Here is a 27,140-nt window from a genome sequence, read left to right as displayed (position 1 = left end):
TCGTAGATCTTATGTTTTTGAATAACCAACACATAAATGGAAAAAGTGGTTCAAATGATTATATTTCTATGTTAAAGGGGAAGACCACCCATTTTCAATATTGAACTATGTCATTAATATACCTTAGAGGAGTTGTGTGGAAATAAAAAAAAGTTCCCTCTCTTCTGTGTTGCCTAGAACTGGAGGATTGATTTTGGGGTTTGTATTGCAAATTACTACAATACAAACCCCAAAATCAATCCTCCAGTTCTAGACAACACAGAAGAGGGGGAACTTTTTTTTTATTTCCACACAACTCCTCTAAGGTATATTAATGACATAGTTCAATATTGAAAATGGGTGGTCTCCCCTTTAAGTACTTTTACTGGGGATTCTCTGGATAGTCCAGGTACATTTAGGGCTGAAGTGGTTAATGTATGCTTTGTAATAATAATCCAAATCTGCAACGTGACTAGAAACATACGTTTTCAAGTAATTGCACTGGAGTAAAAGTACAATTATATTCACCCCCGGAGATGTAGTGGAGTAGAAGTTGAAGGACTGGAAATTGGCAATACTCCAGTAAAGCAAAAGTAAAGTACCTCAAAATTGTACCCAAGTACAGCACACTTGACAGCAAATGTACTTGGTTCCTTTCCACCACAGTGCGGCGAGCGTGCATGTGTGCCTGCCGCCCCGCACTGACAGAGCCAAGTCCTGTCTCGGTAATTTCATGCTCTTCCAGTCACCATTAGCCCTTTAATCAGCCCAGGCCCAGCCTTAAACTCTCCACCGAGGCGCAGGGGTAGACAGATCTGGCAGATGGTTACATAATGGCTGTGATTTGAACGCCAAAAAACCTCCGGGTACCATGAGCCTCATCACCATCAACAAAAATCACACACAAAAAAAAACACAAAAGCAGGATTGCATTGCGTTTTGTGACGTGTTTTCTTTTGTTTTTCGTATCAAACAAATGCTTGCAATGGATTCAGAATCATGAAAACCCCCTAGTTAGACCCCTCACATGCTACTAAAAGACAATTTTTTTTTTGGGGGGGGGGGTCTTTTTTTCCGGACCCAAACTAGACCACCCTGAATCCACTAAGAATATAATCCACTAAGAATATATTGGGAAACTTTAAAAAAAAAATTGGATGACCCTAAGGATCATAAAAAACCCTGAATGATTACTATTGCAATTTATCTGGGGTCAGGCCCTTTTTGGAGCTGTGTGCAGCTCCCTATACGTGGCTGTGTGGGTCTGTGTGTGTGTCTGTCTGTCTGTGTGTCTGTGTGTATGTAGCCTGACTTCGGCGCGTAACTAGTGCCACACCATTTACGCCACTCGCGCAATATATACATCAAAATGTGCGGCTCGGCCGGGAATGGTGTTCTATTACCTTTCGATCCGCCTTACCATGCCGACGTAATCGGCAAAAAACGACGCTTAATTGTCCCCATTGACTTATAATGGGACAATGCAAGAAATCACTTTCAAGTATTTTTCTCTCGTAAACCATAGGAGCTACAGTTTCAAACCTCGGAGAGGAGATTCATAATGATTTTAAGAATGAATCGAAAAATAATTACATCACTCGGCCTCATGGTGGCGCTATAACGGCCCACTTTACGTTTTGCCCCGTAACTCTTGAACCGTAGATCGGAAAATTAAAATTCTTTTTTTCCCTGGATTCCTTGGGTCAAGACGCATCTCCCCATATAGGCCACGCCCATTTGCGCCAGGATAGATTTTCCGCCATCTTGAATTTTCTCCAAAACACACTTTTTGCTCCTTTTCCTACATATTTTCTTCAAATGTCACAAAAATCGGTACACATGATCTATACACACACACACACACACACACACACACACACACACACTCACACTCACACTCACACTCACACTCACACTCACACTCACACTCACACTCACACTCACACACACACACACACACACACACACACACACACACACAGCTCCACTTCACACGGGTGTGATTTTTTAGCTTAGATTGACTGGCCTATAATACTCCTGTCCTTTCCATGCCCCTATGCCAGTAGAATGGTTGTATAATATGTTGACAGCGCCCCAGGAAAGCCAGACCATTCATTAGGGGCTAATGTGTTCAGTATCTGTAGCGTAGCATGGGCACAAGCTGTGTGTGTGTGTGTGTGTGTGTGTGGGCTCACTCCAGGCTACTTCCTCGGGAGTCAGTAAGGTACCCTCGGGGTGGCTCTGCCCGTGGCATCGCTGTTTACTTAGTAACAGTGATGTCAGCTCACGTGACTTTTTTAAGTGTGAACTTCAGCCGCCTTTGAAGAGAGAAAACCTGACACCAACCTGACAAATTATGCGTAAAGAAATTGGCTGCCGGGTTTGGCAAAGGAGCAGAGCTGTAACGTGGCTACGCTCGGTGTCTGTTATTGCGGTGATGACACCTGCAGATGGCTCGGCTAAAACAGCCCCTTTCTGTCTCCCTGTTTTCCTGTCACCTGAAAGCCTGTCACCACCACCATCCTCACGACTATTGTTCACATTTAGCAGATTCTCTGCAGAACACGAGACTGCAGACAATTCCACACAGGACTTGTTATTGAATGTATAACGCGGGAAGCCAGGAAAGGTAAAATGGCAAATCAAACACAACTAGCCCTTACCCGTTCAAAGATATGAGCTCCGAAATGATGTGCAGTGTGTGGGTTATGGGATGTGCACTGTGCACACAGTATATAAGGGATGGAAAGTAACTTTAACTGGTGCTTGCATGCTAATATGTAGGAGCATCAATGTAAGAAATACCCGTTCCATTTAACGGCTACAGAGATACTGTGTACCGATCTGCATGATTTTTGGACAACATCTGTAACAGGGCCACACACACACACACACTCCCCCCCCCCCCCCCCCCCCCCCCGTGTGTGTGTGTGTGTGTGTGTGGGTTTGTGTGTGATTGTGCATGGCCTGAACAACAGCGCCCCTCCCTTAACATGTGTGGTCACAAAAGGTACTGTAGGCTAAATAGATATAGATACACCATAAAAATGCTAATATACAGCATATGATTTGTGAAAGTGACAAACAGGCTTCACAGTTATGTCAGGTGTGTTCATATGCTATTGGTGATGCGATTTCAGATCAATTGCTCCAGCCACTGAGGAGAAACGCTGTGACAGACAGACACTCACTCAGACAGACAGACAGACAGACATTCGCAAAATTATATGTTTGATAACTATTGGCCTTTAGGGCTCCGCTTTCGGATATGTTCCCTGAATTTGCCCAAGCAGCTTGCTAGGCAAAATCAGAGAAATGTAATCCCATAGGGCAGGGGTCTTCAACAGGGACCCCTAGGGGGTCCTCAGAGTGACTACAGGGGGTCCTCCAAATCTTCCAAGCCTTTTTATATTAACAACTTGAACCCTAGTGTCCATATTCTGGGAACTTTAGCCAAAAACAGCAGATCTACAAGCTCACGAGGCGTTGAGCTTGTAGATCGGCTGTTTTTGGGAGAGAGGTATGGTGTAGAGGGGAAAATGAGCAGACTAAGTACAGAGTGAAAGGTCAAGTTTATTAAGTATTGGCGATTCAAGTTGTTAAATATCTGAAAACACAAATTGACATGAACTCAAAATACACTGATGATGATTGTGCTGTCAAACAATGGAACTATATGGAATCTATGAACAGGTTGTGGGGGGTCCCTGCTTCATCTGTCTCTCAACTAAGGGGTCCTTGGCCTGAAAAGGTTGAAGACCACTGCCATAGGGATTTGGGAAACAGGCAACAGCAGCCATAAATCACAAGTATTTGAGCCTATGCCAGACTCTTGATCAAAAGGTGGAGGCTGGGGTGGAAGAGGCTGCTAGGCAGCAGCAGATGCAAAGCAGTCAGCAAGACAAGCAGAGCTGTATTAATGAATGCAAGCCGTATTTAAACCCATTTAGGCCTAGAATTATTGAATGCTTTAACCAGTGAAAAATAGCAGATATACAAGCTCACAGCGCGGCACCGGGTGCCGCACTGCGAGCTTGTAGATCTGCTATTTTTGAAAAAGTCGTGAAAAAATGTGTGCAAATCTGAGTGAACGTTTGTAACTCAGATTTTGCTTCTGGGTGGTCCCTGGAACTAAATATTTTGAGATGGGGGTCCGTGGCCAAATACATATCATTTTGGGGGTCCTTCACATGAAAAGGTTTGAGAACCACTGACATAGTAGTCTCTCAAGAACAGACCAAACTGAGCTCCATTTAAGTGAAAAGGACCTTTTCTTTGACGATGGCTGGCCAGATTGCTGACATAGAAACATAGTGTTTTTCAAAAAATCTTAGAAGGATTCAAAAGACACATAGAATCGGGTCAAAATTCAAATTTTCACGATTTTTCAAAAATAGAAGATCTACAAGCTCGCAGCGCGGCACTCGGTGCCGCGCTGTGAGCTTGTATATCTGCTATTTTTCAACAGTTAAAGCATAAAATAATGATACACAAAATGTGTACCCGTTCTAAATGGGTTAAAGAAGCCTCCCTCACAAAGCGTGAGCTCTGATTGGAGTATGACAGTGTGATAATGACCAGCAGAGCTGAGCTGTGAATGAGGAATAGGTAAAGGAGCTGACTGACAGCCGATTACAGCTTTTTGATTGATTGAAGACTTTATTAGAAGTCTGCATTAATAGGAAAAGGTACAGTTTCACGACGGTACAATGCACTGGTACAAGGTCAACTAAAAGGAGATCCTAGAATAGCACTTGGCTTATTTCCACAGGAAACCATTGAAGTATCTTGTATAACATTGAATGACAGACGGATAGAACACAGTACTATGCAGTAGATATAGTCAGGAAAGAAAAAAGGAAAAAAAATATAATAAAAAAAAAAAAATCACACCCGTGTGAAGTGGAGCTGTGTGTGTGTGTGTGTGTGTGTGTGTGTGTGTGTGTGTGTGTGTGTGTGGATCATGTGTACCGATTTTTGTGACATTTGAAGAAAATATGTAGGAAAAGGAGCAAAAAGTGTGTTTTGGAGAAAATTCAAGATGGCGGAAAATCTATCATGGCGCAAATGGGCGTGGCCTATATGGGGAGATGCGTCATGACCCAAGGAATCCAGGGAAAAAATATTTTTAATTTTCCGACCTACGGTTCAAGAGTTACAGGCCAAAACGTAAAGTGGGGTGTTATAGCGCCACCATGAGGCCAAATGACACAATTATTTTTTATTTAATCCTTGAAATCATTATGAACCTCCTCTCCAAGTCTTGAAACTGTAGCCCCTGTGGTTTGCGAGAGACAAATAATTGAATGTGAGTTTTTGCGATTCCCATTCTAAGTCAATGGGGAAAATTAATTCACTAATAAATTAATATCAATTAAACTATAGAACCTTTCTCTTAGAAAAGTAATAGCCCACGATTCCCGAGTAAGCCGGTCGATTTGACATATGGCGCGAGTGTGTGGTGGCAAAACTGTGGGACTAGTGGCGTGCCGAAGTTTAGGAAGTTCAGGCTACATACACACAGACACACACACAGACAGACAGACAGACACACAGACCCACACAGCCACGTATAGGGAGCCTGTGTTTCACACAGCTCCAAAAAACAGTGCAAAAGACTATATCCACGAGTTTCCAACGCCCCATAGTGCATTGCGCAGACGCTGTACCGAGCTTCCGGCGCCGCAGCCGAGTGTGATTTACAAGCTCACAACAGGCTGCATCTGCGACACAACGTGAGCTTTTATGTCTGCTGTTAAACCGGAAGTGTGGTGCAAACAGGTCCAAATAATCTCCAGTAAACTCCCGCGGAAACAGGTGGATACAGTTGGAAAATACAAAGAAGGGTCAGGGTAGGGTAAGGTTGGGCTAGGTTTGCTTTTACCAGTTGCGAACGGCTGCCGCCTGTAAGTGTTTTTTAAGGGCAATTTTAAAGGATGCTAGGGATCCACACTCCTTTAAGGCCTTCGGTAAGGCGTTCCACCTTTTGGTGGTATAACAGCTGAGGCAGACGAGACTCTTGTGTCCTGCATAAACTAACGCTAAAGCTTAATTCATTTGATCAACATGACAGCCATAATAAATGCCATAGGTAGAAGGGAGAGAGAGCATAGTGGCAATGCACCTTTAGGGTTGGGATCATGTAGGATTTCAACGGCTCCGGTTCCTTAACGATTCCTTCTTAATGGTTCCCTACAGGTCTGTAACTCTGAGAGTGTACGAATGGAACCAATTTGGTTCGATTTGTACAGAGTTATGGCGGTCCTTTAAATTAAAACGTTTTGAGAAGCACCGGTATTGTAATTGTACAACACATACCAGCTCTGACAGAGTGATAAAAAACGGTTCCAGAAAATGGTTCCAAATGTGATGGAACCGAATCCAGCTCCTTGGCATTGGATCCGGTTCCTACCGGTTCCTACTGGGTCCTACCAGAACCGGATCCCAACCCTACGCACCTGCCTCAGAGATAAGCCGTCATGGGAGCCAGAGATAGACAGGGGGGGTTAAAGGGTCAAGGCTGGAGGATGGGGGACTCAGGCATGATGATTTTTGGGGGGGTCCAGAGGGTGTTTGATCCCCAGATAATGGACAGAGACACTTTGTTGTAGGATTTGGGCAGCGAGCAGAAAATGGCCAGCAAAAAAACCATAAAGGAGCTCATAGAGAGATCCTTAGGCCAGACATTAGTTTTTTAGTGTGTGTGTGTGTGTGTGTGTGTGTGTGTGTGTGTGTGTGTGTGTGTGTGGGTGTGTGTTTCTCCAGCTGATAAGTGTAGATAGGGTGTGGGCAGAGTGGCCTTGGGGATCGTAATGGATTACATCAGGGACATGTCGCACAGATGAGATGTCCATCAGGACCCTGCGGTGCCGGTGCCCCGCAGGCTGCCTCCTCATCACATCAGCCACGTGCAGCCAACGCCTGGGAGCGGCGCTTTGTTGTGTCGTAAAATGTACCGCTGTACTCGATCATACTACACAGTGTCACACAGAATCAGCAAAAGTAGCAGAAATACAAGCTCGAAACGTAGACGCAAAGCGACACGTTTTGGGCTTGTATAGTTCTGCTGCTTGTGATGATATTGAATTTGAAACCCGGAAAGTGACTGTTTTGGACATATTAGGTTATTTGTCATACTCTATCTGCCTTGTGAAATGTTTAAAAAGCCTAAAAGCCAATCAGAAATGTATTTTTTCCCCAAAAGTATATGTTCCAATGTTCAATGCAATCTTTAATCAAAATTATTTGCATTACAATTAATCGTCAAGAAAAAATGCATAATCGTGACAGCCCAATGGATGGATGGATGGATGGATGGATGGATGGATGGATGGATGGATGGATGGATGGATGGATGGATGGATGGATGGATGGATGGATTGATGAATGGATTGATGGATGGGGAAACAAGCAGCTAGAAAGTGATGAATGCAAGAGATTAAGAGGATGTTGGGAGTAGATGACAGGAAGAGGTTTTCAGAAGGACTGGGGAGGAACCAAACCAGCAGGACCCAGTCAACCAAGAGTCATGCAGTTTAATTGTTTCTATCGAGCGTTATTAGCATCAATTATTCAGTCGATTGCAGAGAAATAGATTGACGGTAAACAGTCCATTAAGAAAGACAGAGCGGCGGAGAGAGAGATAGAGAGAGAGAGAGAGAGAGAGAGAGAGAGAGAGAGAGAGAGAGAGAGAGAGAGAGAGAGAGAGAGGGGGGGGAAGAGTTGGGGGAAAAGCTTTTAAAAGCTATTAATTTTATACAAATACAAACAAATCTACAGTAATAAAAAAGAGTCAGTACAGACAATGACGATTGGATATTGACCTGAAGTCCATATTTTGGGGCATTCACAAACTCGATCTAGCCGATCTACAAGCTCACAACATACACCGTGTTGTGAGCTTGTAAACTGGCTATCTTCCACTATTTGTCATACGATTAACATTGTGCCGCGCTGAGAGCTATTTTTTGAACATTTTTGAAACATCTTCAGAGAACTACTGGTTCAGAAGTCATTTTTAGAATCGGGTTTAAATATAGGGCCATCCTATCAGTGAAGCAATGAGCAGGTAATGGATGGTGAGGAGATTACATATATGTCCTGATGCATGCTGGGAAATAGAATCATTCAGAGGAGACTGGCATTCCCAGTCCATGGGCAGGAGAGCGCATTGACCAGTGGTTCTCATGCCAAGGACCCCTACATTCGTATTGTATTTGGCTGCGGACCATGAGAGAAGATTTTTTTTGTTAGATCAAATCGCATTGATTGAGTGGTGATATAAACATATTGTAGACTTTTTGTATATTGTAGAAGGTTTTAGTTAACAGACTTGGGTTGACAGAAAAGGTTGTAAAAGGCAGCGGCACTAGCCTTGAATGCAGTCAGCGAAAGTGGTGGGGAAAAGTACTCAAATGTTTTACTTGAGTAAAAGTAGCAATACCACAACATAAGAATACTCTGTTAGAAGTAAAAGGCGTGGCGATTCAACCCGTTGTGAGCTTGTAGATCGGCCATGTAGTGGAGTAGAATAGGGCTGGGGCGGTATGGATGTTTAGTTATCGTCGGTAAACAGTGACTTATTACCGGTATGGCGGTATGTATCTCCCCAAAAAAGTTGGTTTGAATGATAGAAAAACCCAAAAGAAACGCGGTATGCATTACTCAACCATTGTATTGCAGTTATTGCACCTAGTCCTAAGCTGTCACCACACCAATGCAACTCCTTGCAACAGCCATTGGGGAGGATGGTGCAAAGTAGTTGCATGCAAGGGTTTTGTTGCAGGGAGTTGTTGCACCACTAGTTGCATTGGTGTGGACTGGCCTAAAGGGAAGTTCACACCAAGCACTATAACGATCACTGTCCGCATAGTTCTGCAGTGAACTCTGTCATCCACTTAAGCTAGAACCTTTTTTTAATAATATCTTTAGTTATAAAATCTAATCGAGGTATAATCGCGGTTATGAACTCCACACCGCGGTATAGCGGTTATTGTCTCTGTTCAGTCTCATTATTAACTCTGTAACTACAGTAGGAACCATTATACGACTCTACTGTCCATTGTTCTATGTGGACCATTTACAGTACATCCATTATAACAATACACCTGCCTGGATGCAGTGGACGCACGGACGCACGCACGCACGCACGCACGCACGCACGCACGCACGCACGCACGCACGCACGCACGCAACCAGGTTCTCATTATGAATTATGTATGTCGAGTTCTATGCAAACTAACTCATTTGCTTTGACTCAAGGAGAGTCATTAACACAGTGTCCCATTTGCTTTTACTCAAGGAGAGTTATTGTCGTCTAGCTAATGTGACTGCACCCCACCGACTGCCCATGAAGCAAGTCTATGGAAATATGTCAGAAAATCTACTCTCCAAGCTTAACTGGTTGGAAGAACTGTTTGGAAGCGTCACATCATCACAAAGCAGCAAATCCACCAGTCCACTCCCAGGGGTGTCAATTGGGTATGGCAGGGGTATGCAGCTGCCATACCCTGGGTCCAGGGGGGAAAATAAAAGTTACTTTTAAATATAAATCCATGAATGTCTCTTTGTCTATCTGTGCTGGTTATTATGTTGTTAGGTTACAGTAAAATAACTACAAATGCAACATTTTAGAAAATGGTTACTTTAACAAGGTATTATAAATATTCTCCACATTTTGACAAAATGTATATTTCCAGGTTCCATAGTTCAGCTGCACAGGTGCAATGCACTTGAACAACCGTTTCAGGCTGCCATATCCAGCCCAAGAAACCATAGAAACAGGGGGGGAAAAAAATAGATGTATCATGCCTGTTGTTAAGGTATGGCAACATGACTGGTGTCTTGCACCCGCGCGAAGGCGCGCGTGCAAGACACCAGTCATGTTGCCATACCTTAGCTTTTTCTGAACTGACGCCACTGTCCACTCCCAGGCCAGGGTGGAGCGTTTGCTGCATATTTCTTTCCCCAGTTTCTCTCTCTCCCTCTCTCTCACACTGGCTGTCAATAATGGCAGAGAAAGCCCCCTTGACGTCTTCAGAAAAACATCACATCATAGTCAAGGTCCGAGCTGACGCCATGACACTTTGCTTAGTCATAACAGATCATCACTGTGGAAGTGGAGTGGGCGAGTTTGGGAAAATATTTGCACCCACTAAGTCACCGCTGGCTGCACGGTGGTGGAGGTGGTGGTGGTGGGAGCCCTGCTCCATTCCACAGCCTGGGTGTCAGTGGAGAGGAGAAAACCTTAGTCAGAGAGCAGTGAGCAAACCTAGCGACAACCCCCTCCAACACACACACACACACACACACACACACACACACACACACACACACACACACACACACACACACACACACACACACACACACACACACACACACACACACACACACACACACACACACACACACACACACACACACACACACACACACACACACACACACACACACACACACACCCTTTTGGCCAATGCCAACCCTATGCCTATTTTTGGTGCAAGATCAGCGGTGCACAACTTACAGTACATATGAATCATGTATAATAACTCTAGCCCAAACCCCTAAACCTAACACTCTAATAAGAAGAATTTTCAACTGCAGCTTTTGCACCACACCACACCACACCGCACCACACCGCACCACATAAAAATATCTACATTTTCCATTACACAAAAGTACCCCTACCGGTAAAAAACGAATTGACCCTTTTAACTGTGATTATGATACAATATAAATTTCTATTACGACTATCCTAAATACATTATAATACATTATAATGGATTAGAACTGTGATTATAATACACTATAAAGTATGAATGTATTACTATGATAATTATAATACACTATAATAGATTATAATAGAGGTTATACACAATAGAATCGATTATCATGTATTACAACTATATCCTGGTGGTCTAAATGAAAAGTCAGTGAGTGATCAGTCATTATTAAGTGTTTGGCCCTGTTTGGCCTAGCTCAGACCTAATCTAGATTGGATACCTTTTAGTACCACGTTTAGTACCACTTTCAAACCACTCTACCCAGGTCCTTGTAGTGGAAAACCTGTCACAAGTGGGCGGTGTGGTGTGGAGTGGTGTGGTGTTGGGCTAGTGGAAAGGGGGCTATATGTACAAATAGTGTCTAATCCTGACCTGAGACTTTCCATAAATAATGGTAATCGTAACTCTTTAAGGAAAACCATAAAAACAACCATTTCTCTTGTGAGAAATACACACACGCGCGCTCGCAGCCTCGCACGCACGCACAAACGCACACACACACACGAGCACGCACGCACACCTCCCCCCGTGATCTTAACCTCCTGGTTCCTGACTGAAGCTCGTTTCACTTCCTCCTATGGTGCTCCACTTCCTCCACAGATGGCTCTACTTTCTGGAAGCTTTACTCATCTCAGTCAGGGTCAACACATGCTCCGCACTGACATCAGCATCCCACCAGAATGGCTGGACATGCCGTAGCTCTGTGTACACACTCGGTACACAACACACATACCTTCCTCAAAGCATGCATCCTGTTATACACTGTTAGTTACGTACTGTGTATCGTTAACGCCCTTACTTGATCATAGTACTACAGTGTCACATGAAAGCATCTAGCAGATCTACAAGCTCAAAACACGGCACAAAGCGGCATGTTTTGAGCTTTTCAATCTTCTACTTTTTATATTTTTGAGTTTGAATCATGAAAGGCAAGTGTTTTGGACCGTTCTCCACCCGAGAGAGACAATATTGGATCAAGGAAGTATTCCGTCAGAATATTCTTGAAATAAAAGTAAAACGCATAAACACAAGCCATATTTTGTTCTTTGCACGGCAGTATAGTGCAATAGCAAGGAATGAAGATCTACAGGCTCACAACACGCCACGAAGCGTTGTGAGCTGAGCTTGTAGATCTGCTGTTTTGGGAAATTATTTAACATTTTGGAAAATCCATAATGGCAATTATAGCGATTGCAAAAAGGATACACATTTTTAAACAAATATATCATGTTCAAACTGGCAGGCTATGAAGATGTCCCTTGAGCGCCTATTCATCATTTCCTGTGGCATTACCTTAGTCATGCTCAGTCACTCCACCCACACCACCGGTCTCAACTCTGTCCGCCTACGGTCTGCATTGGTAAGTGGAAGAGGCCCATCAAAGGCTAAGCACTTTCGATAACACTGACGTCTCTAGACGAGTCTAGATCATATTTCGGAGACCAACTCATTGAGGGGGAGGAGCGTTTCCACGCAATGTACACTATGAATCAATCCCAGAGCAAACTGACCCGACCAAAAAATTCACAAAATGTCGCAACCGATTCAAGATCAATAGATCATTAGATCAGTGGTTCTCAACCTGTGGGGCCTGGGGCCCTACTGGCGGGCCGTGGGGATAATGCAAGTGGGCCCCCAAATAAAGTTGAAAATAAGTCGCATAGTGTTTTCTTTTTTTTTCTAAAACCTAAAAAGATGAGTTTTCATTTCGATAAACATGCTCTGACCATTTCCATTTTCAACATTGAACCTTGAACATGTCATAATATACCTTTGTTATACCTGTGTTTGGAAATAAGAAAAAAGCCCGCCCTTCTGTGTTGCCTAGAACTGGCATTTATTGTTGGGGTCATGTGATCAGTGACATACGGTCCGTGTACTCTTTCATGAGGCAGCCTGGAGGGCGGAGCACACCTTCCGTATGTCACCGATCAATTTCTTCTTATTTCCACACAAACAGCAATTTTTTTACACGGTTCAATGTTGAAAATGGGTGCTATAACTGCTATTCCCCGAGAACTCTTACTTTTCAAGAGGGCCCTGACACAGAAAAGGTTGAGAACCACTGAATCAAATTCAGAATCAGCTTATTGTCACATCACAGGTTTACAGAAGTGGGAGAAATTCGTTTTCGTGCAACGTATCGTTATTTCCATAGAAGAAAGAAAGGGTAGAAGAAGAAGACGGGGGAGGGGCGGGGGGGAGAGAAGAATAAGCTAGAAAAAAAATAATAACAAAATATATCTACATATTTACACATGGTACCTGAGATAGAAAATATATAAAAAAAGGTGCGTGAGCATAGCAGCAGCTGTATACTTTATGATATACTTATACATGATATGCTTATACTTATATGCAGATATACTTATGCATAGCAGCAGATTTATACTGTGCATGATATGCTTATAGACTTTGGTTGCTGCATTAGATAAGTCCACCACTGAAGGAGACTATCAGAGAGAGACGATTCTGTGCATGAAGACTTTCTCCCATAAAAAGGAAAACATCGCCGTTGCAGTTCAACATCAACGTCGGCGACAAATAGGACGTCGCCACAATCATCACACATGTTCCTCATAAGGATTTCTGAAACGCTTACGTCCAAGGGATGTTTCCTAATCGCATTTAGCGGGTTAATGGATTGACTGATTTCTCTCCCCGGCATCTCTATGCTTCACGGCAAAAAAGGGCTCCGGTGCACTTTTAATCCGTCTGATTTACAGACAATTACTTTAGGAAGCTGCTAAAGGCACAGTTGTCAGGCTGAGCTATAAAATGTCCTGCTGTGCAAATCACTTCAGACATGCTCTGTCGCTGCGTCTTGGAACGACACGAGAGGCGAGTTCCCACTGAGGCCGTGCTAAAAACATATGACCTCATGGTAGTGCAAGCTGCTTTGGTTTAAAGAGTCAGCCAAATGTTGTGTTAAGACAGGATTTTTTTTAATCCTTTTTTTTTTTTTACCCTTTTTTTCTGTCTGGTCAATTTTACAATATGAACATTTCAAATATTCAAATTGTATATAGGCCAGTGGTTCTCAACCAGTGGTCCGGGGACCACCAGTGGTCCTTGAGGGGGGGTTTCCTGGTGGTCCTTCATTTTACTTAATTTACAAGAAGTCTACACAATTAGAGAATGCAGAAGAATTGTTATTCTTGTTCGTCTCTGTTTCTTTCTCCTATGGTACCACATCAATACAGCATGAAAAATCTAAATCTTATCCAATGCTAACACAATTTTCTAGGTTTTGGGTCTGAGAGGCTAAATCTCACTAAATGGTGGTCTGTGGCTCAAAGGCCAGATACATAATGGACCTTGATATGAAAGAGGTTGAAAACCACTGGGTGTTGTAGGCTATGGCTGGAGCCACGGTTTGAGACAGTGTAGTGCAATTTGTTTTAGCTATCAGCGTGTGCATTAACGGCAAGCGCTTGACTTCCAACCACAGGCATGAGTCATGCAATAGCAGTCAATGCTGATTTACACCCCAACCAATAAATGTATGTATTGATCGTTCCCTGATTCAATTTAAGAAGGCATTTTCCTTGACATAATTATAAAAAGTCAGACGCTTGCCAAAAAAAATAAAATAAATAAAATAAAAACTCGCAACCAAGGTTTTAACCAAACAATTGCATAATAAGCATTTTAACATCAGACTCAGTGAAGACATTCGGGGGCAGCTCCTTTACGGAGGGAAAAACTCTATGTTATACAGCCGGGTCTGGGCGAATGACATCTCATATACAGTAGTGAATTGATCCATTTCACCTCGGAGAGTTATGAACACCGCGGCTCCCAGTGTTTGTCAATGTCATTTTGTGCTGCAGCTGCAGCTCTCTCCCTCCAGGAGAGAGAAGATTGCATCTCATGAAGCATAAGCCCAGATAAATAAAGCATTATGTGAACTGCTTTGTCCCTTTAATGCCGACACGTATGATGAATCGTCCGCGCTGTGTTTGATCTCGAGTGGGGGGGGATCGAATAGAGCTTTACTGGGCTCAGCAAAAAACTTAATATATAAATAAACACAAGAAAGGTGACGGGGCCTCGTGCTGATCCCCCTCACCCACCCTGGCTGGTGCAAGGGTGGGATGGGACGATATGAAAATGTCATATCACGATTATCGTGACAAAATAAATCGCGATTTACGATGTTATCGCGATAATCTAAATCCATTATCCTGGGGCGGAACATTTACCCAATAGCAGATCTACAAGCTCACAACGAGTCGCGCTGCGATGCGTTGTGAGCTTGTAGATCGGCTATTTTTTGGCAAAGAGATTTGTTAGAGAGCGAAAAAAAGACTGTATCAAGTATGTATATTATAAGTACCTTTAAATGTTACCGGATATGCCACTCGGCAAATAAAAGGTGAATTGATCCCTGTGCATGACGGAGGACGATATCACGATAAATTAAATCTCCGCGATACGATTATCGTGAGTGTTTTCTATCACGATAAACGATAATGTCGCTTATCGTCCCATCCTTACTGGTGCACAGTCTAATCATTGCAACGGTGCTCAGGTGCCAAAGGTTTATTTGGAAAATGAAAGCCCTTAATCAAAAAGCCTCCTAGGGAGCGCGTTGGAGAAACTAATCTGCCTAATTAAAATAAAATTTGGAGCAGGTTCAGAGGGTAAAACGTTCTCATTCATATAGTAGGAATGATTAAATGGAGCGTGTTTGTCCCCTGATTCTGGCAAAATATCATCCCAGGGGGAAAAAAACAGGCAACTAGAAGCAGTGCTCTTCCGAGCACAGGTCTCCACCAGGCCACACAAATCGGCCTGTTATAGCGCCACCATTAGGGCCATTTGAAAACTTTGGGGCAGAGGTTCTGAATTGGCATCCAGGGAGTGTGTGTGCTCATTTTGGCAGCGACCGGGCCAACGGCGCCGGAGATTAGCTGTACACAAACTGGGAGGACGAATCGGCCTGTTATAGCGCCACCATGAGGGCCATTTGAAAAATTTGGGGCAGAGGTTCTGAATTGGCATCCAGGGAGTGTGTGTGCTCATTTTGGCAGCGAACGGGCCAACGGCGCCGGAGATTAGCTGTACACAAACTCAGGACGAATGGGCCTGTTATAGCGCCACCATGAGGGCCATTTGAAAAATTTAGGGCAGAGGTTCTAGATTGGCATCCAGGGAATGTGTGTGCTCACTTTGGCAGCGACCGGGCCAACGGCGACTGAGATTAGCTGCACACAAACTGCGAGGACACACACACGGACGGACACACGGACACACGGACGGACGGACGCACGGACGGACGGACGGAGGGGAAAACATACTCTCCCCTCAGCCTTCGGCTGGTGGAGACAATTAACTCAAAGACCCTGTACCATTTCAAACACATTACCTTATGATCTCAGCTGTACAACCCAATATTATTCTGCTGTTTTTAAATGTGCAAAAAATAAACAGTAACTCTTATGATCATTGGGGCTTTAGTTTTTCTTCTTCCTCATGTTTTGTTCCATTTCTCTAACTCTGTCTGTTAATTGAGGTGCTTCATTATTTTAATCCCTATTTCATACACCAGCTATTGAAAAATAGCCAACATCTACAACAAGCTCGCAATGCATAGCATCGCAACGCTTCGTGAGCTTGTAGATCGGCCAATTTTTGAAAACACGTGTGAATCTTTGAAAGACTAAAAAAAGGTTGACATCTGAAAATGTCCACCTATTAACGACATGCAGGGACGCCGGGGGTGAAAGTGGTTCATTATTCCGATCACGTCCATTTGTGGTGCAGCATGTGGACAGAAACCCAGCGTGGGAGAGAGGGGTCAGCTGTTCATATGTAGAGCTAGTGTGGGACAATAGTGGGAGGATATAATGCAGGGGTGGGGGAGTGCGATGAGGAGCGAAGATGGAAGACATCAGCTGGCCAGGAACGGGGTGCAGCCTGGGGAAGGGGTTCTGGGGGGGGGGGGCGTTGACCACCCGTCGGTTAATCAGGCGTGTATAAAAGACAGACGCGTGCGAGACAAAGTGCCACAAAGACACAGCAGGCCACACATGGGGAGGAACGCAGCCATGATGTCCCTAAAGCAGCCAACATACCAGATGTGTAACTGCTTGAGCTTCAGTTATACTTAGTTGCCTGCCGGTGTCGTGCTCAGTAAATAGCAGATATACAAGCTCACCACGCGTGGTGAGTTTGTATATCTGCTATTTGCGGTTTGCAACGCCGGCACGCAACCATAGAAAATCAGGCTTTAGCATGGCTCTTCAAAGAAAACAAACCCAAATATTCAGAATTCTTTCTCTTTGTCAAAGCACATTTATTGTGTGTTGTGCCGTACATCAGTTTGTTTCGCAGAAATCTCTAACAAGGAAGCAGGGAGAGGCTTTCTGCTCCTCCTCGCACTTCCTCGAGGACCAGGGCTTCCCTCGAAAACAAACATTGACGAGTATTGATCTTGACTTACAGACCAAGCTCTCTTGATCCCCTGAGTGTCTGCTTTTAGTGTGATTCAAACAAAGTGACAGCCACCCTAATTCCAGAGTTTTACAGTCCTTTGCCACCTGGATTTTATGTTGCAATCCCTCTGCATTAGACTCCAAGATCCACATGCCCATTGCCCAGCCACAAAGTGTGAGGAGGTGGGATCTATAATTAACTCCCATGGGTCTTTTATAAAACAACATTAATGCTATTATTAGATCATTGACTGGAGTCCTCCAGGGGTCTATACTTGGCCCCCTCCTATTTCCCCTCTACACCAAATATCTTTTCTGAAAATAGCTATTGCGACGTTTCATGACTTTGTAGATCACATGATTTGATTTTAAAAAAGAATGTATTTTTGACGAACGTTCGCCTATTATGAAATACCCAAAAAGGGAACTCTAGGGTTCAAGTGGTTAATAATAAAATGAGAGCACCAAATCCTCAGACATTACAAAGGAATAAAAGAGCTAAAGGGATTTTGTCGAGAAATGGGAATTCGGTACTCGAGAGGATATTACAAATGGAAAACCTAACTAACTCAGACAGTAACGCGTGAAGGGAACTGGGCAGTGTGTGCAGAAACTAAAAGTCAAAGGTATTCGAGCAGAAGTGTGCATGTCTAGACGTGTCCAATGTGATGCACGCTTCCATTTAAGTTGAATCCTACTTCTTCTGACGTCTAAAATGTGTTTGTCTTGGCTTGAATGGAGCGAGGAAATATTCCGTACTTTTAGATACAAGCTTCACACTATTCATGCTACAAACCATTTATAGCCTGGCCTTATTTACTGTCATTTGCTGTGGTTGGATTATGCAATGTCTTCCACATAGGGCTCGCACGCAGACAATTTGCCATGGCAATATATCTCCACATGATCATCTAGCAGCCACATGGAAAAAAGATACAGCAGGGTATAAAATTGAACTATTGACTCACAACATACAATTACAGAATGTGATCACTGCTTAGCAATGTGAGAGACAATGACTTGTTTTACTCTTAAAATAGCAAGAAAACAAATATAACATCACGCTACAGTGTGGGTTGATGTTATAAGATTATAGGTGAAAATGATTTCTATTTCAACTAGGTAGTGTTCATTCAATGTAACAATAACTCATTACAATATTGATGTTGTGCTAATAACATCTTTATTAATGGGCAATCGTTGTTATGGAAAGGTGTCAAATGTACAGTAAGGATGCTACAACTCTCCTCATCAACACCCTCTCATCCTCTTTCCCCTTTCTCCCTCTCTTCCTTCTTCCAAGATATTTCTTGGCAATAGAAAGGGAAGATAAGACAGAAGCAGATACAGTCTGAGATGTGAAAAGAATAAAAGAAAAGAAAAGAAAAGAAAAGAAAAGAAAAGAAAGTACTGGTAATCAGATCAATAAATATAGCAGACATTTTTGTCAACAACACCGAGTTCTGAAATGCACTGACTGCATTCTGTTTCTTTCGCCTTTCAAGTATGGTAATCATGCGCGCTGTTTGTATGTCGTTGCATGCTGTGCGTGTTTATGCCAAAGACAGACTGCAGCCAACACAAGCATGGGAGTCCATAGAGGAGGGGCAGTTAATGAGGGATAGAGAACAAGGGAAGACAAAAGCTTAATGACAACAAGAGATAGAGAGAGATAGAGACAGAGACAAAGACAAAGACAGAGAGAGGGCTACAGAGGCAGACAGAGACCCTAGTAGGTGACAACAGTGAAGCCAGAGAGGAAATATATGAACAGGATGTAAAGTGCATGGGGATTTTCCCCTCCCTGCCTCCGCTGTGCAGATGGCAATGGAGAAAGGTCCAGAAAAGAATCACCGAAGCCTTTCTCACTCACTTGCATCTATAGCTTTGGAATATTTCTCACGTTACATAAAGATACATTATTCATCATCATTCATGCCAATGACCAGCATACGTTTCTGTCTGTGTTCCAAAATCTGATCATAAGCAAGAGATGATGACTGGATTGATAGTTCATGTTTTCGTGTGTTTTGCTGCAGTGTATTGTTTCTGAAAAGTAGTTTTCCATCTCTCATTTATTGCCTTATTACTTTCTGGTTCCTAAGTTGTCTGTATCTCTCCACAACCATTATTCCGGTCAATACTAAGTGATCATAATGTATTTAGCTCATTGTATCAAGAGGAAATTATGCAAGCCCAAAGGCAATTTTGTGTTGTGATAATTCGAATGAAATGTAGACTGATACAATTCAATGTTGTCTCCTAGCTAGTCTCATTAAACCATTCATAAAGGTCTAATAATTTGATGATGTCTTAGGTCAAATGTAACCTAATTATCTTCATTGTGAGATGAGATCTCTGAATATAAATGCATATTTGAGTATAAGACACCAGAGGTTCCCAAACTTCTATCTATCTATTCTCCTTAAAGTGTAAGTGAATGGCGGCAGCCCATGTAATTATTATTATGGAATGAAATTTCTTAATGTGTTTGTTTTTTGTTTTTAAAATGTATAAAATTATAAAAAACATCAATAAAAAATCTTTTGAAATATGTATATTTCTTTAAAGTTATACCATGTAACTTTTTTTATAAAACAAATCTTAAAATTGTCCTAACTGTTAAATCGCTAAAGTTTTAGAACCCCCACTCTGTTATTTTCAGCTTCTGAAGCCTTCTCTTTATATGTTTTCTATGAGTTGTGAGGGGGGGAGAATTTCCCGGCAAAATGATGTCATCTCCCACATGATACACTACCGGCCAATCACAGCGCCGATCATACACCACCGGCCAATCACAGCGAGTCTTGCTGTCTCTAAAGGAAGTAGCTTCCCTCAGCAACTGTGTTTACATTGGTGAAGGAATCTTGCTTGCTACTCCCTCAATCCTGGTCTAAAAATGATGGGAGACGGCGGAGGTGCTCGCGACGGCCGCGGGGGGCGACTCCGGCCGAAAAAAGCAATACCGCTACTGACCACTAGTTGAGCAGCTTCCACAGTACAGCTTTAAATGTAGGAAAATAAAATGGGATTTTTACTCGAATCGTGACCCATTAAAATGTGTCCGTAACTCACACATGGGTCCCCGACCCAGTGTTTGGGAAACAGCGCCCTATAGTACGATGCAGAAGGGCCAGTAGCACCTCTCAGCTTGTGACATTTCCCAAAACAACTGTGCTCGCATCGTCTCGTTGGCCCATTTTAAAATGCCACCTTCCCTCTCACCTTCACTCTGCCCTCCATTCGCGATGGGAGCCCGTGGCTGTTTGCTGTGTGTGCCCTCCAACACAGCATGAGGGATCACACAGTGTGGGACGATGATTTAAGTTTGCATGACAGGCCACAAACCAAAACCTCTGTCCAATGTGTCACAGCCTGCAGCGTAGACGGTAAGGGGGGCAATGTCACCAAGTAGCCATGTGACAAGAGGAGATGGAGGGTGTCCTTTCTGTCACATCACAGTCATCTCTCGCTCGTTATCATCTTTATCGTCATTATTATCAGACTGCCTCAGCTTGCACAGAATGTTGGACAATGATTTTGACAGCAATGTTTTGAGCTAAGACTTTGAAGCTCTTCAACAATGCTCATTACACTACAGTAAGTTCTGAACTCGCATTGCGATTGGCCGAACGGCATTCTAACGAGTGCCAAAGTCCTCCATATAATTGCCCTATGAACACATCCACCTGATTTACCCTTACTTGTAACCTAGCAACGGCTGCCATAGCTGTTAGTAAAACCGTAGTTTTGGTGGGGATTTTGATTTCTGATTACTAGGGCCATGGGTTCTATGGGGTCCAGGGGAACCCCAGCTAAATGATCTATAGATAGGAAACAAATGGACCGTTACAGGTCTGTAACTCTCTGAGAGTGTGACTCAGAGTTAATATACCATTGAGGACTTCACAGTAGAGATGAAGATCAAAATCTTATCAAATTGAGGGGTCCTTGAAATTAAAGATTTAAGGAACCCTGCACAAGTGCACTGTTTCCCAAACAGTTGGTGGGGAATCCGGGGATCCAGTTGTGGGTCACGGACCAATTTCACGACTCGAGTAAAATCCCATTTTCTTTTCTTTTCCTACATTTAAAAAAATATGAAAATTATTTTCTTTTCCTACATTTAAAAAATATTGAAAATCTTTTTTTAATAATAAAAAAGCACACATTTTAAAACATACAAATCTTAGAAATACCATAAACAATATATATAAATAATAATAATTAAGAAGTAGTGAAAATAGACGATCTACTTTGCGCTGTGTTGTGCGCTTGTAGATCTGCTATTTTCACTAGTTTGGGTCCCAGCCAAACGTCTAATCTCTCTTTTGGGTCTCGACCTGAAACGTTTGGGAACCACTGCACCGTCCGGTGCATTACCCGGCGTGGTCGTGGTCGTTATCAGGGTACTTGGAGAGGCCAGTCTATGGTGTCAGTAATCTATGACGCATCAACTTGGGAGACTTCAGGGATCTCCATATTTGGGCATAAACGGACACAACGATGTACAGAAGTAGATAAATATTTAGTGATGAAACTCCAATGAAGGTCACTGGTTTCATTCCCTCTGTTGTCAGAATACTAGTGCTTAAATATAGCAGTACTCTCTCTCCCAATGCTAATCTGCAGCAGCATGTCAGATGTTTAATGAGATGAGATTGCCGTGGGTACGCTATGCCAAGATTCAGGAAATTATTTCCCCACGCCCAAAATTATTAATCTCGATTCTCAATATCCTGCATATTATTAGTTTTTTTTAGTTTAATTTTATTAACAAATACAATGTTTCGGTGCAAGGACTTTCATCAGGTTATCATATTGATACTGTATTTGCAAACATGTTTGCACTTTGCAGCCATAAAGTTTAGTAAGAGTATAACCTAAGAGCTGACCTACCGGTCCAGGCGCATACCACATAGGCTCTGATGCTGACAGCGTGTCGCGGGTTCGAGTCCCGATCCCAACGACCTTTACTGCGTGTCACTCCCCATCTCTCTCCCCATTTCCTGTCAGTCTACTGTCCTATCAGTAAAAGGCATAAAAGCCCCAAAACAAATCTTTACCATCATATGAAGAACGACCAAAACCAATTCCAGCGTCCTATTCCAGCACAACCATATGGCAGGCAACCGCACATTATGCAGAAATACATAGTGCATGCTATGCTGAACGTAATCCACTTAGTGTCATCTTTTCAAAATGCATATTTACCGTACAGTTTGTGTTTGTATGCTTATTTCGCAATACCTATTGCGCAATCCTCTGTAGAGTGAGTTTGTCATTATCATCACAAAGGTATCGGGTTACAAGAGGGAAGGAGGGGGGTCAGCTGCTCAGGGGGGGAGAGAGAGAGAGAGAGAGAGACAGACAGACAGACAGACAGACAGACAGACAGACAGAGAGAGAGAGAGGTACAGTACAGTACAGTAAGGTACAGTAGAGTACAGTACAGTACAGTAAGATACAGTAGATTACAGTACAGTAAGATACAGTAGATTACAGTACAGTAAAATACAGTATATTACAGTACAGTAAGATACAGTACAGCAAGGTCCAGTAGAGTACAGTACAATACGGTACAGCAAGGTACAGTAGAGTACAGCAAAGTACAGTACAATACGGTACAGTCAGGTACAGTAGAGTACAGCAAAGTACAGTAAGGTAAAGTAGAGTTCAGTAGAGTACAGCAAAGTACAGTAAGGTAAAGTAGAGTACAGTTGAGTACATTAAAGTACAGTACAGTAAGGTATAGTAAGGTACAGTAGAGTACATTAAAGTACAGTACAGTAAGGTACAGTAGAGTACATTAAAGTACAGTACAGTACAGTAAGGTACAGTAGAGTACAGTAAAGTACAGTACAGTAAGTGGATGGATGGATGCATGTGGATGGATGGATGGATGGATGTGGATGGATGGATGGATGGATGATGGATGGATGTGAATGGATGGATGGATGGATGGATGGGGATGGATGGATGGATGGGGATGGATGGATGGGTGGATGGATGTGGATGGATGGATGGATGTGGATGGATGGATATGGATGGATGGATGTGGATGGATGGATGGATGGATGGATGGATGGATGGATGGATGTGGATGGATGGATGTGGATGGATGGATGGATGTGGATAGATGCAAGTATGTGGATGGATGGATGGATGTGGATGGATGGATGGATGTGGATGGATGCATGTATGTGGATGGATGCATGGATGGATGGATGTATGTGGATGGATGTGGATGGATGGATGGATGTGGATGGATGGAAGCGTGGATGGATGTGGATGGATGGATGGATGGATGGATGGATGCGTGGATGGATGGATGTGGATGGATGGATGGATGGATGGATGGATGGATGGATGTGGATGGATGGATGGATGTGGATGGATGGATGGATGGATGTGGGTGGATCGCTGCTGCAACGTAGCTGTGAGCGCCTGCGAAGCAGGCGCGATCTCTAGATGTGAGCGGCCCGAAGGGCCGCGAACTTCTAGTCTTAACAAAATAAGTACTGAAGAAAAATTAAACTGCTTTTCACAATGAAGTTTGAGTCACCCCCATTCATGTCTCCATGGCAATGCGTTTGAGTGAGCAATGAACTGAGTCCAGGGAATAGCAATCCCCGGTAACAACTCATATCCTGTCTATTATTTTATACTAAAAAGGCATCGAGACCTAAAACAAGGCCACACTGTGTAGCGTTCTTCCAAAAATAAACGTGTACATTCACAGTGAGGGATCTGTCCATTTTACCTTAAAGGCTTTTCTCATGAAGGTTTCCCTTTATGTCACGGTAAATTGCCTTCAAACTTATTTTGATAGTCGATTGCACATCTTGCCTTGGCTACGCTCAACCTTGAAATGATTATGAGCCTTTTGAAACTGTTTTTTTACACGTGAGAGGATCGTCTTGGAACCCGGTACACTGGGGTCATGGGTCCACGGCACTTTCAGTCCTACTGCTTAGGAAATGAAACTAAAATGCAATGCACCTATCCAACATGCAGGCGTCACAAGGGGGGTAAGGTGGGGCTGAGTTACTAGGGCCTTAATTATTTTATACTTTAGCTATTGAGTGCCGCGCTGCGAGCTTGTAGATCTGCTATTTTTAAAAAGTCTTTGAATATATATCAAAATTTTGGGGGTACTTCACATGCAAAAGTTTGAGCACCACTGACATAGAAACATAGGTTTTTCAGAAAATCTTAGAAGGATTTGAAATATTTAAAGACTTCACGATTTAAAAAGAAAAGAAATAGCAGATCTACTAGCTCGCAGCTATTTTTCAATAGTTAAAGCACAAAATAATGCGTAATATTGCTTTCCAAGTCTAAATGGATTAAACCCACGCAGTGAACTGAATCCTTGTACCCAGGGCCCAGAATTTGGTGCGAGACCCCTGCCAACATGTCACTCTGTGTGAATACATTCCTCTTACCTGTCCTGTGACTGCTCCTCGTACATCCTCTCCTTCCCCTCTTTGAAGAGCCTGATAGCTCGTTTGGATTTCTTCATGAGGCTATCGATGTAGACTTTAAAGTATTCGTTCTCACTGAGCTGAGTGAGTCTCTGGCACTCCTCATATTTGCACAATATTAGCCGTAGGTGCTGGTAGGCGTCGGGTAAAATATCCAAGATGTACGGCGGGCTGTTCTTCAGCTGGAGTCTGGGATTTTGGCAGAGGCGGACCTGTGACAAAACATAGCAATAATTACTGGAAAAGTTCACGGAAAAAGCTCCACACTTTAGTAAAGTTGACAACATCAGTGGTTCTCAAAGTGGGTTCCGTGGACCCCAAGATGTCCTTGAGGCTCAGGGCACAAAATGTTTTCAGACTGGGGTCCTTGGCCAAATAGCCTACATATAAACTGGAATTTGGGTCTGTTGACAGGAAAATGTTTGAGGCCCACTGCACTACATCACAGGCTACAACTGGCTGAAGGGTTGTTTAGATTTGGCACACGTAAGAGCAACCAGAATTGGTGTGTAATTGTGCATGGTGAAATGTTGTCTAGTTGGCCCTTTGACAATTACAAGATAAATAACATTAAAAGGGACAACAATGTTAGCAGCATTATGCAAATAACATTGTGTTCATACTGCAGATAAACAGTGTCTCTTTATGTCCGCTAGTGTTTCTTGCTATGCTATTCACTAGTACTATTGCACTATTGCTGACAGCAGAGAAAGGCTAATATGCAAGTTAACATGTCAAACATTCTTGATTCAGGTTATATAAAGTCATAAGGGGTCACACCATGTGTAGGCCTATTGTGTACACTGTGAGCACCTAACTTCATCCAACCCCTGCGTGAAAAAAAGGAAAGAGTGAATAATGACTTCCCAGTAAAATCTAGTGTTAATGAAACTCCGAAGAGTGTACAAGAGTGTTCTTTATCTTTACTTTTGGGAGTCACATTACCACTGAGGACTTTACTGTGTATTAGCATGTTGATGTTGAATTTATTACTGTAGGTATCTCGACTTACAACTTTATCCATGAGTTTCCAGGTCTTCTCCACGGTCCGCCGGTCTGCAGCAGCTTGTTTCGGAGGCCCGACTGCATCCTGAATGGCGTCGATGATGCCTAGTATCCGACCTTTGCTTCGGTTGGGTCCGCCGCGTCCACCTGGGTTTCGGCCACTGAGAGCAGTTGCCATTTCCTACACACTCAGGTGAACAAACATAACCAAGTCAACCTCTGCTATCAATGAAAAAGAAACAAGAGTTAAGCACCATTCCCACCAGGCACAATAACTATAAAAGGTAACTATAACTACCGTTCACCATTGTATTGTTTTTAATAGTTGGTGTGAACACTGCCAACCACTTGACTATAGTTATAGTGCAATACAGCATGATCATGAAATGTCATGATCATGCTGTATTTGATTCACTTAAATGTTTATGGATGTATTGTTTAGGGCCTAAACAATTAAAATAGTGAAGTAAAAGTAGCCTAAAGTTTAGGCTATTTACTCACTATTTGAAAAGGCTACTTTATACAAAACACCATAACACCATCAACTGAAAGTACTACTAAGCTCTTATTGGGCTTTATAGAGTTCCTTTGATGATTGTACAGAGATATATAGCACCTGCTGAAGCTGTGCATTAATAATATTTGCGTCTCATACATTTGTCTTGTCAATAAATAATGTCAATCGGTCAACTGACCATCAAAAGACATCTTAGAGCTTTCTAATGGTTTGGTGACGTTTTTATGAGAACATCTCAACATACAGCATGTGGGGAAGTGAGAGAAGCACCCTTCACACAGTTTATGGTCACTGTAGATAGCTCCAATAAATTGTAATATTATCATAACAGTTGACATTGTTATTGCCAGTCTTCCCCCATAAGCAGCTCAATAGCTTCCAGTAAGGCCTGTATGTAGTTGATAGATGCCTAATATTCCTGTTTGTGAAAGGAACATAAATAAGTCAATAGCATGTTTCATTATTTATAGATAGGCTAATATGTCAAGTATTTCTTAAGTGTATGGTAGTTGAACCCATGCGAAATCCACAAATCACATCCTAATTTCCAAAATAAAATACAGTAGGCTAGTGTGTGCAGCAACTAAATATGCTAATGTGACACTAAGTAATCAGAACGTGATTCTACTAGAGTAGACTGATTAGGCCAACAGTAACTTGTCAGTTGACATGTAGTTTTATGAATCTGAGTAGTAGTTTAGTATAGGCCTATTCCAAAACATACATCACAATGCAGCTGTGTACAAGTTTATAACTAGGTAGAGCGCAAAAAGTATTGGGCTGCTATAACCACAACAACTATTCCACCGTTACTAGTACCTTACTACACTGTATGGGTGGACTGCATGGATGGGCTTGTGAGATTTATAAACATTTAAGTTATGGTGCCAGGTTCGTGTATATAGCATGTTGTACGTTAGCCCTGAAT

General features: G+C 42.8%; 1 protein-coding gene across 1 annotated transcript in view; it reads right to left on the bottom strand.

Moving 5' to 3' along the window:
- cblb (Cbl proto-oncogene B, E3 ubiquitin protein ligase) overlaps nt 1-27,140 on the bottom strand; it is a 106,411-nt gene that overhangs the window by 78,243 nt on the left and 1,028 nt on the right. Inside the window, exons 2-3 of the mRNA XM_080748379.1 lie at nt 25,703-25,876; nt 24,652-24,902 (exon numbers count right to left, since the gene is read on the bottom strand). Of these exons, the coding sequence (XP_080604505.1) occupies nt 24,652-24,902; nt 25,703-25,873 (422 nt within the window). The 5' untranslated portion in view covers nt 25,874-25,876. The remainder of the gene's footprint in view (nt 1-24,651; nt 24,903-25,702; nt 25,877-27,140) is intronic.

This window comes from Nannobrachium achirus (assembly GCF_963921795.1).
Source record: "Nannobrachium achirus genome assembly, chromosome: 19".
NCBI lineage: Eukaryota > Metazoa > Chordata > Actinopteri > Myctophiformes > Myctophidae > Nannobrachium > Nannobrachium achirus.
This window is presented reverse-complemented; position numbering and strand designations above follow the sequence as displayed.